The sequence below is a fragment of the Anas platyrhynchos genome, chromosome 1 (assembly GCF_047663525.1).
Source record: "Anas platyrhynchos isolate ZD024472 breed Pekin duck chromosome 1, IASCAAS_PekinDuck_T2T, whole genome shotgun sequence".
Taxonomy (NCBI): Eukaryota; Metazoa; Chordata; class Aves; order Anseriformes; family Anatidae; genus Anas; species Anas platyrhynchos.
Genome location: NC_092587.1, coordinates 68,814,742 through 68,827,375, shown reverse-complemented (window position 1 = coordinate 68,827,375; position 12,634 = coordinate 68,814,742). Strand labels below are relative to the sequence as shown.

Here is a 12,634-nt window from a genome sequence, read left to right as displayed (position 1 = left end):
CTTGGAGTTTTGTTTTTTCCTTTGAGGAAACCATTCTTGTGCACTGAAAATACTGGAAGTAGAAAACATCTTGTTGCCAGAGCAAGGAATCATAGAATGGCTTGGGTTGGAAGGGATCTTAAAGACCACCTATTTCCAACCTCCCCTGCCATGGGCAGGGACACCTCCTACTAGACCGGGTTGCTCAAAGCCCCATCCAACCTTGAATAATTCCAGGGATGGGGCATCCACAGCTTCTCTGGGAAACCTGTGCCAGTGCCTCACCACCCTCATAGTAAAAATTTCCTCCTAATATCTAATCAAAACTTCTCTTTGGCTTAAAATTTCCCCTTTGTCCTGTCACTACCCTGATAAAACAGTCTCTCTCCACCTTTCTTGTAGGCTCCCTTTGTGTACTGGAAGGCCACAATATGGTCTCCCCAGAGCCTTTTCTTCTCCAGGCTAAAAAAACCCAACTCTGACTTCATAGGATACAGCAGAGTAGGAGGGGAGAATCACCTCCCTTGACCTGCTAGCTACACTTTTTTTGATGCAGCCCAGGATATGGTTGGCTTTCTGGGCTGCAAGTATACATTTCCAACTCATGTTGAGTTTTTCATCAACAGATATCCCTAAGTCCTTCACCTCAGGGCTCCATTCACCACCCAGCCTGCATTTGTGTTTGGAATTACCCTGACCTAGGTGTAGGACGTTGCACTAGGCCTTGTTGAAATTCATGATGTTTGCATAGGCCCTCTCACAAGTCTGTCTAGGTCCCTTTGGATTGACACAGAGGACAATATAACTAGCATCTTAAAGAGCCAGTAATTCAGTTTAAATGTATGGTGTAAAAAAAAAAACAAAAACAACAACAACAAAACATGACAACAAACAAAAATACAACTATTCAACAGTGCTACAGTACTGCAAAAGTGAAGACCTTTATGATTACTGAATAATTTCCCAGCATTAAATGCAAGGTTTCATACAAATAAGAGAATCTCATTCATCGACTGTAAAATGCCTCCAGTCTGTCACCAATCCTACATAGTCAAAAATAACTGATACACCAAATCAAAGCAGAAGGTATTGGTCTACACTATCATAAAACAAAACAAAACAAAACAAAAAAAACTCTCAGCATGACTTCAGTATCTATTCTGGTCTGAAAGTAGAGTGCATGGAGCAAGAGAGTCTTACAATGCAGATATTCCATCTATTATCTTAACTATGCACTACATTGTAACTTCAACACAGTCTTGGTGGTTGGTAGAGACATCTTAGACACAGTATTTTTACTAAAATAGTAGAGGTAAAAAGCCCAAGAGCCACTTATAAACAAGATTTCTTAGAATATTATCTGTAGCAAATGAAGTAAGCTGTTAAGGTTTTTGTTGCTTTTGTCTTCCTCTGTAATATGTCTCTCTCTTTTCTCAGACTGAGGAATATCCGATATGCATTCAACACCACCCTCCTTGTGATCATCTGGCGCATTTTCATTGCAAGGTCACAGATGGCTCGAAACATCTGGTACTTTGTGGTGAGCCTCTGCTACAAGTTCCTTTCCTACTTCAGGGCATCCAGCACCCTCAGGCACTGAAGCCATCCATCAGCAACCAGCCTCTTCCAGAAGGACCTCCATCCCTTCTAATCAGCAACTATGGGCATCGGGGTCTGAAAGTAGCAGAAAAATCCACTTCTAATTGCAGCCTGCATTTATTGTGCACAGTTATGTGTTCACCTTTTTAATTTTAACTAATGCTTTAATACATGGTGGTCTTTCTTCCATAGGACCTTACCAATTTTTAAAGCCATAAAGCTTTAGGAACAGATCAAGCTGGAACCTTTCATCCAGAGCCCAATGTGCAAGAGTAAAGATTAACCAAAGTTACAGTCTTCCCATGTACTATCTAGGCTATCTTAATTCAATCTTCCTTCTTAAAGGAAGCAAATTTAAAGCTTAGAACCTTAGAAGAAAGGGATGCCATCGGAGAAGAACCAGTCAAGGAAATTAACCTGTGAGAGGTCTTCATAAAGAAGCTATTTATTTCTTCATTCTCATTCAGTGAAATTGTATTTTATTGAAAATCATGATTTTACATTTTCAATTTTTCAAAACATAAAGGGGGAAAAATCAGTTACATTAGGCCAGTGAACACAATGAACAGCTTTCAGATCTTGAATTATATTGCTACTGAGGACTGATACTTTCAAGCCATAACTGAAGACACACATAGCATTCATATACCTGTGTTAACTGTTCTCACTCACAAACTGTTTTCTTATGGAAAGGCATTTTTTTTCTCTCTTTGGTTAAGATTACAGATCATCTTCTACCAAACAGCCCTGATCTTGCATTTATCACTTTCGCTTGGAACATTTCTTTGTCTTGTAAAATGCTCTATTTACTCAAAGGATGAAAAGAAGACTTCCTAAAAGATTGAAGAAAAAAAATAATCATAAACTTGTTACTATTTTTGAGTGAGTCCTTTTCCCCCTTCCATTTATCTGCTTGTAGTTCAAAAACAGCCTGATACTGTCCTTCAAGATTTCATTACAGCAAAATAACTTTGCAGTTGAGCACTTGCACGGGCAAAAGAAAGTATACAGGTATGTATTGAGGGAATCCTATCAGGTCAATTCTGCTACCACTCGTCATGAGGAAATAGAGTCTAAAACTTGTGGGGTTTTTTTGTTTTTTTTTTTGAAGTTAAGAGAGGTTTTATTGACTTTTGAATAAAAACAGTTATGCAATATGAAGGTAATGTTTTGTCCTACTTTACATTTTAGAAAGGAATCCAGGGATCTTCCTAAAGCTCAAGGCTATTGGAGATATTTGTCTTACCTAGTAAAATATGGATTCCTCTGGAAGAGGAGGGAGAAAGAGAAAGAAGTTTCTTCAAAGTAGCTGGTGCAATTACACTTAGTGCAACAATTTTTTTCATGCTATCAGATTTTCAAAGTAAAATGTAATACTGGAATATATTTTATTCAGATTACACTGAATAAGCACTTTAAGATTATGAGACTTTAAAACAGCTAGTTTTTGAAACAATTGCAACATCCAGTTTGTCTAGTCTTGTGTCATACTAGCTGTCTGAACGCTTTATCACAAAAAAAAAAAAAAAAAGACAGTGGCTGTCTTGAGAACTGAGAATAGCATCTACAAAGCTGGCATTCTTTAAAAGTTGTACTTGGTTTTGGCAGTGAAGGCAAGAACAAGTTGTGATGACAGTGTATATATTTACTTGTGCATCCAAGCTAATTCAGAAGTCTTTCTAAAGGTTCAAGGAATTAATCTTCCCTTGTATGCCCCAGAGGTCTAGTTTTAAACAATTACTAAATGATGCCTGTAGCAGACCTTGACCAGAAGCACAGTGTCCAAAATGGCAGGATCCCTAGCAAAGGCCCCTATGTCACACATCACTTCCGATCTGTGTTCAATTAAGTCAAGCACCCATTTTATAAAGATGCAATTTTTGTAAGCTCTTGACTTGAAAACATACTTTCAAAATTAAACTGTACTGGTTGTTAGCTATATGCTTTCCAATGCCAGAAAGTGAGCAGTGCATGCTGTGCATTGCACTAATGCGAGGTGTCACTGCCTGAGAAACTAGGAGGTACAGGTTTCAGTGCTGGTGCTCAGATACTTCTTTTACAGTGACTTTAGCAGTGCATATGGTGAAGGTCAGCGGCATTATCCTTGACTAACTGGGCTATGCAGAGACTGTGGCTACCTTAGCAGCACAAAGCAGGTCATCATAGGGATGCCTCTAAGAAGACTGCATTCCCTCAAGTAAATAATCAGGTCATCTGCCGGCTTCCAGACTTCTTATGTGAAAGGCTTAAAAACAAAAGAAAGCTGCAGACTATTTTGAAAAAGCTTCATTAAAAAAAATATATAAAAAAAAAAACAAAACTATCTCATATCCAAAAAGTCTTTTAAGTGCCTGACTTATGTGCAAAGAGAAACACCAGCTAAAGGGATCATATGTCTTAAGCTGTCCACATGATAAGACAAAACCCCTCAGTGTCACAGAAAAGTCAAATACTGCAGGCCTGCTACACCTACCCACAACACTTGACTGATGTAGAGCAGACCTGCTATTGTTGGGCTATGAGTGAAGTTTTCTGCCTTCCCTTCACCAATGCTAGTCACTCCATGCATCCCTCAAATATGCTTGCAGGCATTCACAGTTATTTGCACAGGCTGTATTGTCCCAGCAAGTCTGAAGTATCTTATTCTGAACATATCCGGACCTGTCTTCTGTATGTGCAGAAAGACACTTCGGGATTCACTTAGACAGTAGTGGTATCACGTTCTAAAGCAGTTCAGCATTTTGCTGAAGGTAACAGCCACAGCAAAGCTACTACTCATCCCTGCAAAACAGCAGGCACTGCTTGGAATGTTGCAGAAACATAGATACTGCAGATGGTGTATGCTGTTCTGGAGATCTTTTGTAGCCACACACCATTGCCAGCAGCTGGCTGCAGAGCTCTAGCCTTGCCTATGGGGGAGATTAAGCATTCAGCTTGTTTCAACACAGACATAACATGCAGTGAAGTTTGAATCTTTTCTCTTGTGGCTTGATATATTTTCAGGTGATTGAAGCAAAGCAGACACACAAAAAAAAAAAAAAGGAAAAAAAGACAATGCAGAAACTGACACATGGTGATGGCATTTGGCTGCCAGTTCTGACAGTAATAATGGAAAGTTGGACCTGGCATAACAACTGGTTCTCACCTCAAGCTGTAACTTACCTTTGACATTTTTAATTTGTGTTTCTCAGTGTATTTGTATGTGCTCTGAAGAAATCCAAATCTTGGGGAAGATATCTAAAAGGAGTTGCAGACACTTTTTTTTTTTTCATATTCCATCTCTCTCATGTATACTCACAACCTTTTTGCTTTAGAAAAGCAAAATAGATTTATTAAGTTAGATCAGAGGTACTGACAAATTAACACGAAAAATTCAGGAGTGAATACTATTCATGGTTGAAGGCTAGAGATATTATAGATAGCCCACGGTTGCCTCCCAAGGGGCAGGGGAAGAGCTCCATCAGCATTTTGTCATCAGTTTGGTTTCTTCTATTAAGATGGATGAATTAAAAGGCTCCCCTGTCCTTCCCCCAACAAGCAACAGGCAGCATAAAGAACAGTATTGACAGTCATTCTGCAAAGCCATAAAAGAAAATATCTGCCACAAGACAGTATAATGAGATTATCGTCTATCGTTTTTGTACCCTATGAACTTGCATTGTAGTTACGTGCTCACAGTGTTGGAAGCCTGCAGTGCTGCTACAAAAATAACAAGGACTACTGCTGAATCCAGTGTATTAATGTTTTGTTAATACCATGCACACACATGCTAGTCTGTAGGCTATAGCTATGAAGTGCTGTGTGAAAGCAATGAAACACTGAATAGCATTTCATTGTCAAAGAGCAATGAGCATAAGCTTGCAATTAAGAAGTGTTGCTTTTTTTTTTTTTTTATTAAATCGTTATAACAACAAAAAAAATCCCTAAAATTAATCGGAGTTTAAACAGCTATTTGACTGACAACCGAGGCTGCTTATTTCCAGCATGTCTGTTATAAAAAATAAAATTTCTCACCCCCTCCCGACACTTCAGTAACTTTGTTAAGAAAAATTCTTTCTTGGTAAAAAGAATTCTTGAGTAACAGACATGCCAGTATTATACTGGTTGTTGGCACATTACCCACCTCCTCAAGAGATTCCTTATTTTACATTTTTTTACAAGAAAACATAGTTGTCTGTGGGTGTACATGTATTTACATCTTCCTGCACCAGTCTTCTCATTCAACATACAGAGGGCGTAAAATAGTGGAGCTCATATTGAAATGCCCGGCTGTGCTCATTTCATGCCCTTTTCTAATTCAGTTTAAGATGAAGTGATAAAACCTATCCTAGTTTCCAATGTAAAGGAAACAAAACCTGTAGTACTATTAAATAATCAAATCATTATCATGAATAAGCAACTGGGAAAAGAGGGAGGGGGGGCAATCTTTTTGTTTGTAAATAAGCTACAGCTTCATGGTTGAAAGCATGCTGTTGCTCTTCCAGCATTGATGTTCTACTGCAGAAAGCAAGGGTGAATATTTGTTACAATTGGACCCTTTATTCTAGTTCAGAATAAGTAATATACCGTACATTCCCCATAAGTTAAAATGGTGAATATCCCATTATATGGTGCTAACTATTGGTATGAAGGTGATATAGACTTACTTGAGTCAACTTAAAAATAGAAAGAAGTGTATTTGGGGAATAATTAAGTGCTATCTGGCTCTTCTCTGTTGCTAAAAAATCAACTGAATTGAGTTTTGTTCAGATTAACATGAAACTGCCTATAAAAGGTTTCTTGTTCTTAAATAATCTTGGCAAACCCCAGTTTATAGTAAAATATTCTTCCACTGTCCAAAGTTTATATGGTTCTATCTAATATTTCTATTCTCTTGTTAGCTATGAGACAACTTACTGTTATGAATCTTACTTACAGTTTCTAATGTAAAGGTGTAATCTTTTGAGCTCTCAAATCAGATAAAATGTTAAATTCAAAAATTGTGAGAACCTCAGCCATAAAATTGTTACTATGATGTTTATGTTATTTTAAACATTTAATAAAACAAAATATTTTAAAACTGGTTATTTTGCATCAGTTTATGTTAGTTGCTAAAGGAGCTGGTTACTTGCTGGCCATCACAGTTAAGCACAGGCTGCATCTGAGCCAGATCTGTACCAGATTTGTACCATGCTGCTGCCTGGGTCCCATATTCTGTGGAATCACATCGCCACCTACACCTACAAGAAGCTGCCAGCATGAGAACCTCCTGCACAGGCCAGGATAGGAAATAAGCAAGGGAAAATCCCAGCTTTTAAAAGTAATGATGGTGAGACTTTAATTCAGACACTCATAACCAGGGCAGGAGCATCTCAGCTACGTGCCCTACAGAAGGTGGTAGGGACAGGTCTTCAGCGAGGAAAAATTGGTAACAACCCAAACAATATCCGGAACAATTTACTATTTCCATCTGAGAATGTTCCCCAAATTCTTAGCTTTACAAGGTAAGGGCTTTATTTTACATTTGGTGCTAACATCATTTGTAAGGTTGAAAAGTCTATAGAAATACAGTATGCTTTTACTTTAATATTACTTTATAGGCATTTCCAAAAAGTGTACATAATACTACTTCAGGCTGTTGAACAAACCCTTAATCTACCAGTTCTTGGGATTGCCAAAACCATTCATACGCTCAGACAAATACTTGAGTGTACTTCAAAATGTCTTCAAGGCTGTTTTAGAAGCAATGGCACAGTAAGATAGATAAGGAAACCACCTTGACTAGGTGATTTCTAGCAGGAGTAGCTAGAAAGTTGTTTTGTTTATTTAGAGCTATTTAGAGCTATTTAGCTGTACATGTATGTTCAGAACTGTTTGAAAAAAGTTCTTACTCTTTCCTGTTCTGGAAAAAAAAAAAAAAAAAAAAAAGTCTTTCTGAAAAAAAATCTTTATGGTTGGCAACTTCAATAGTCAAAATTCTCCAGCTACCAAAGGAAACGGTAGTTTATGAAGTTAAATCCAGCTGGCCACTGGTCATGAGTGGCGTTTTCCCAGGGGTAGTTGCTGGAGACAATTCTCTTTAATATCTTTATTGATGATTTGGGTGAGAGAATTGACTGCACCCTCAGTAAGTGTTCAGATGACACCAAGTTGGGTGAAGTGTCGATCTTCCAGAGGGTAGGAAGGCCCTGCAGAGGGACCTGAACAGAATGGGTCAATGGGCAGAGGCCAATGGGATGAGGTTCAATATGGCTAAGTGCCAGGTCCTGCACTTTGGCCACAACAACCCCATGCAGTGCTACAGACCTGGGGGGGGGGGGGAGTGTCTGGAAAGCTGTGCAGAGGAAAAGGATCTGGGGGTGTTGGTCAATGCTCACCCGAATATGATCCAGCAGAGTGGAATTCCCTGTGGCTGAGGGAACTAGGGTTATTTAGTCTGGAGAAGAGGAGGCTCAGGGGAGACCCTATCTGAAAGGGAGTTACGGTGAGCTGGAGATCTGCCTCTTCTTGCAGATAACCAGCAATAGGACTAGAGGGAATGGCCTCAATTTGAGCCAGGGGAGGTTTAGTTTGGAAATTAGGAGACATTTCTTCCCAGAAGGAGTAGTCAGGCATTGAAAAGTGTTGCCCAGGGTGGTGTTAGAGTTGCCGTCCATGGGGGTGTTTAAGAAAAGGTTGCACATGGTGCTTAGGGTGCACATGGTTTAGTGGGTGATATTGATAGTAGGGGGATGGTTGGACCAGATGATCTTGGAGGTCTTTTCCAACCTTTATGATTCTGTAATTCTATATCCTGTCTCAAGGTTTGAGGTCAGGAACTCTGTCAGTACGTTTATAGATAAAGAAAATGCCATGTCCCTCAGAGGCCTCTGCTATGAAACCTTCAGAAAAGAAAAACAAACAAAAAACACAACAACAATAACAAAACTGTGCTTAAAGTTTTAGTCTAGTAAATGTTTCCATCTATCTGCTTTGGAAGAGCCTGAAATCAATACATTTCCATTCCCTTAGCTGCTGCGGCAATTGTGTTTTTAAATATGTACATGTATGCACAGCACAAGCTAACACCAGTTCCACACACATCTCCTTTAGCTGTCCTACTGCATCTTGATCTGTTCCCCAACACTTCAGGAAGATTCATCATAGGAAAATTATCTGACCTTCTTCCAGGGCTCAGCAGAAGCACAGCAGAATCAATCAACCTCAGCACCGAGAACAAAATGTTATTTTTCTGTGGTTCACCACTCCCATGTTAATCAGCACTTCCTTGCAACAATCTCATTTTTAAGAACCTTTTACTCATAAATATATACGTGTATCTATTCTTACATACATATGTGTATAATAATACAGCTATTATACCTGTGTCTTAAGGCAGGACTGGTCAAAACATTTGACATTTATGTATTCATGGAGGAACATATGAATGCATTTAGACACACACACACACAGAGTTTTGGAAGTCAGGGAAAGAGGGCTGATTTCCTTATAATTGTTAGTAGTTTTTAATTTTTTGGGGGGGGAAGAAGAACAGTGGTGTTTTAATATTGACTGCCATTACAAGTAAGTATAACAGGAGGGTAGCAAGGTGCAAGCATACTGTAAATAGTGACATGCTACACAATGACAATGAATGTAATGCAAAACTAATTTAACAGAAAAAATAGCCAGAGCTGAATTTCACTTCAAAGGTAAACCATTTCTTTTTAAAATCACATTTACTTAGTGATCAAAACTTTAGTGTCTATTTCAGATATTATTTTGAAAGCTGGAAGTTAAAATGCCTTTCAACAATTTCTGTTATTAAATTCCAAGAGAGTTATGGTGGCCCAGACTTGGAGGTGGTAGAGGTGGATGGACTAATGGATTATTTTCCATTTTCCAACACTAGTCAGGAGAAAAACATTTAATTTTCATAAAATTAAAAAACTTATAAATCGTTTAGTTTTCAAAAGCACTGTTTACCAAAAAGCACACTATAAAATAGTTTCTCCAAGTATTATTGATAAAATATTTTTTCAAGAATTAGAAATAATCATCTCACTATTGCCTTTCCAACAACTGTATTTATTATAGGAAGTTGTCATGATAGTCTCATTTCACCAAAGCACAAACACATTTTCCTTCGGATTTTCCCATGACTAGTTTATTTATTTATTTATTTATTTATTTATTTATTTATTTATTTTTTCTTTAATAACTATGAATACCTAGATAAAATCAAACCAAGAAAGAACTGGACTGACCAAAAAAAAAAAAAAAAAAAAAAGGAAAGCTGAGGTGGTATTTGGCACATATGACTAATTATGAATGAGAATTTCTTCCCACCATATAAACAGACAATCATGCAAGCAGTCTGTTGCTCATCATCAATTGGTCTATTTCTTTTAAACACTGTGGTAGAAGTTGCCTTGTGGAACACATAGTGTGCTGACAAATACAGATTAGTGTCTTCTCAACAACACAGTCTAAATAAATATAAAAACATCTCTGTGCGTTTGTGTGTGTACTTGCACATAGATATACATCAATTCATACACACATATTTGTCTGTGCATGTGCATGTGCATGTGCATATACATGTATATAAACTGTGGGTTCTGCAAATTCTTCAGGTATAATCCCATGCTGCTGTTAAGGGTACTTGACTGATCATGACACTAGGACCAAATCCATGCTGTTACATTTCTGAAAAGCACGTCTTTGCCAAGACAACCAGTTTGGCTGTTTTTCTGTTTTCCCCAACCTCAACAATACTTCTGCTATCCCAGCTTCACATTGTTCACATTCTTTGGAAGGTCGTGCAGCTCTTGAGTGTTCTCTCTCTTCATAATCTGTTTACATACATCTCTAAACATTTTGATATAATTCCTTTATTATAAGAACATCTTCTGTATCAGAAAGGAAGAAGAAACAGAAGAGGGTCAGTCCAGTGAGGCCCTGTGGTTCAAGCTTATAAGAAAACTAGCTCTTCCAAGCCTCACTATTAAGGGATTGTGAGAGAATAAGGAGGGCTGAGCATGACATTTCTCAGCTCCTAGAATATCCAGTTGATGGTACATAGCTATTTGATGTAGATTAAAACAAAAGCAGAGGAAAGCAGAGAAAGAAGAGTGGAGCCAAACCTGTTTGCACAGAACTCCAGATAAAAAGAGTGGCTTTGCAGCAGCTTCCTGATGCTGCTGTGGCCACCATAACCTTATTCCAATCTTGTCGACCAGAATTTATCACGAAAAACAAAACCTGATCTGTGCTATTCAAATTAGACAGAAACAATTTGTCGTTGTTCTTCTTAAGTTAAGGAGCCTTTTAGTGGCTTTGATTTATAGTGGTATTGACTTTGTAGTGACATGCTTTCAAGAGAACACTATATTCCTAGTCTTGCTCTAGGTTTTGAAATATATATACTGTGTGTTATAGTCCCATGGAGAAAAAAAAATAAAAATGTTGAGGGTTAATTTGGTTGGTTTGTTGTTGTTTGGGTTTGTGTTACATTGGTGGAGAGTTTTTGTTTTGTTTTGTTTTACTTTATTGTTTTATTGTTTGTATTTGTTTTTGGAACACAAATAGAAGATAAGTCTTTCAGCCCTATTAGTTTTGAAAATCAAGGACAGAGGATGCTCCTGATGATGCTGGTCTTCTGTAAAGCAAACAGATATGGTCTAGTAACAATTTCCTACTTCCTTGCAATATAGCATAATGTGAGAAAGTCATAGCATTATCATGTGCCTTTCCTTAATGAAAATGATTTCAAATTGTGAAACATAGGGCATATATACAAGCCATCATTTTCATTTTGTTAGCAAATCTTTCCTTAAAATGTCTTTTTTTTTTTTTTAATGTAAATGTGATCTTTAGGGAGAAAAAAAAATCAATTTTCCATTAAGATACATCAGTGAATTAAAGTCATCAGCAAGAAAGTTCAAATTCATAAAGAATAAAGACTTAAATGTCAAAATGCAGGCTTCAATATTTAAAGCTTTTCTTCTGACATTCTGACGACACAGTATTATCAAATCAAATAATCAATTAAATATACTAGGAAAATTGTATTACTGTTTATTTTCTAAAAGAGATAAAACAGAAAGGGGGAGAGGGCAGCCTGCTCTAAGGAACCTGCTTTGGCAGGAGGGTTGGACCTGATGATCTTTCGAGGTCCCTTCCAACCCCTTCAATTCTGTGATTCTGTGATGTTATGTAGGAGAACAAATCTTTAGCTATGCAGTTTAGCTTATATGACAAAATATTTCCAGATCTCAAATGAAGGGATCCCAGCCAATCATTCCCATCTCCCTCAACTAAGGACAATCAGAAGTTATTGCTACTCATTAAGAATGGACTCCACAGGTCCCACTTCATAACAACTGCCTGAATCAGGGATATTGGACTCTGGTAAGTTGTATGGCACACTGATAAAGCAGGATTCTGGACTCCAGCATTCACGCTACCTAATGGGATACAAAAACAAAGGAAACAGTGAAATAACCCATGTCCCATTCACAGCCACAAGAAGAGCACATGCTGATCTAGTTCTCTTGCCAGGATTGACTTGATGGTATGAATTCTTGTAGCTTCCTTCAAGAGCTGACTTGCTCCATCCAGGGTAACAGCACAAAATACATTGCTAATTACACGAGCTTCACCCAGACCCAGATGCCAAACATAAGCACCAGAGAAAAGTATCTTCTATAAAAATAACTCAGAATGAAGATTATCTAAGACAGTGTCAAAGTAAAAATATTTGAAGATGTTTTTGAAAAGCCACCTAGTAGTGATTTTTCTAGCTTGCCTAAACATAAACAGAGCAGGGAAAAGAAACAAAACAAATCACTTTCATGCCATTATTCTGCATCTCTACCTACTGGCCTTGTCTGCGTATGTGAGGTAAATTTGCTGATGACACTAAATTAGGAGGAGCTATTGACTTCCTTGAGGGTGGAGAGGCCTTGCAGAGAGATCTTGACAAGTTAGAAGACTTGGCAATCACCAACCATGTGAATTTTAACAAGAGCAAGTGCTGGATTCTGCACCTGGAAAGGGGCAACCCTATCTACATGCACTGACTGGGGGATGAGAG

The 12,634-nt window shown here is 38.0% G+C and overlaps 1 protein-coding gene across 6 annotated transcripts in view; it reads left to right on the top strand.

Moving 5' to 3' along the window:
* FAR2 (fatty acyl-CoA reductase 2) overlaps positions 1-6,640 on the top strand; it is a 152,084-nt gene extending 145,444 nt beyond the window's left edge. For all 6 annotated transcript variants that reach the window (XM_027457468.3, XM_038186108.2, XM_013097098.5 and 3 more), the window contains one exon: positions 1,417-6,640. In XM_027457468.3, the coding sequence (XP_027313269.1) occupies positions 1,417-1,579 (163 nt within the window). In that variant the 3' untranslated portion in view covers positions 1,580-6,640. The remainder of the gene's footprint in view (positions 1-1,416) is intronic.
* The last annotated feature ends 5,994 nt before the right edge of the window (positions 6,641-12,634 follow it).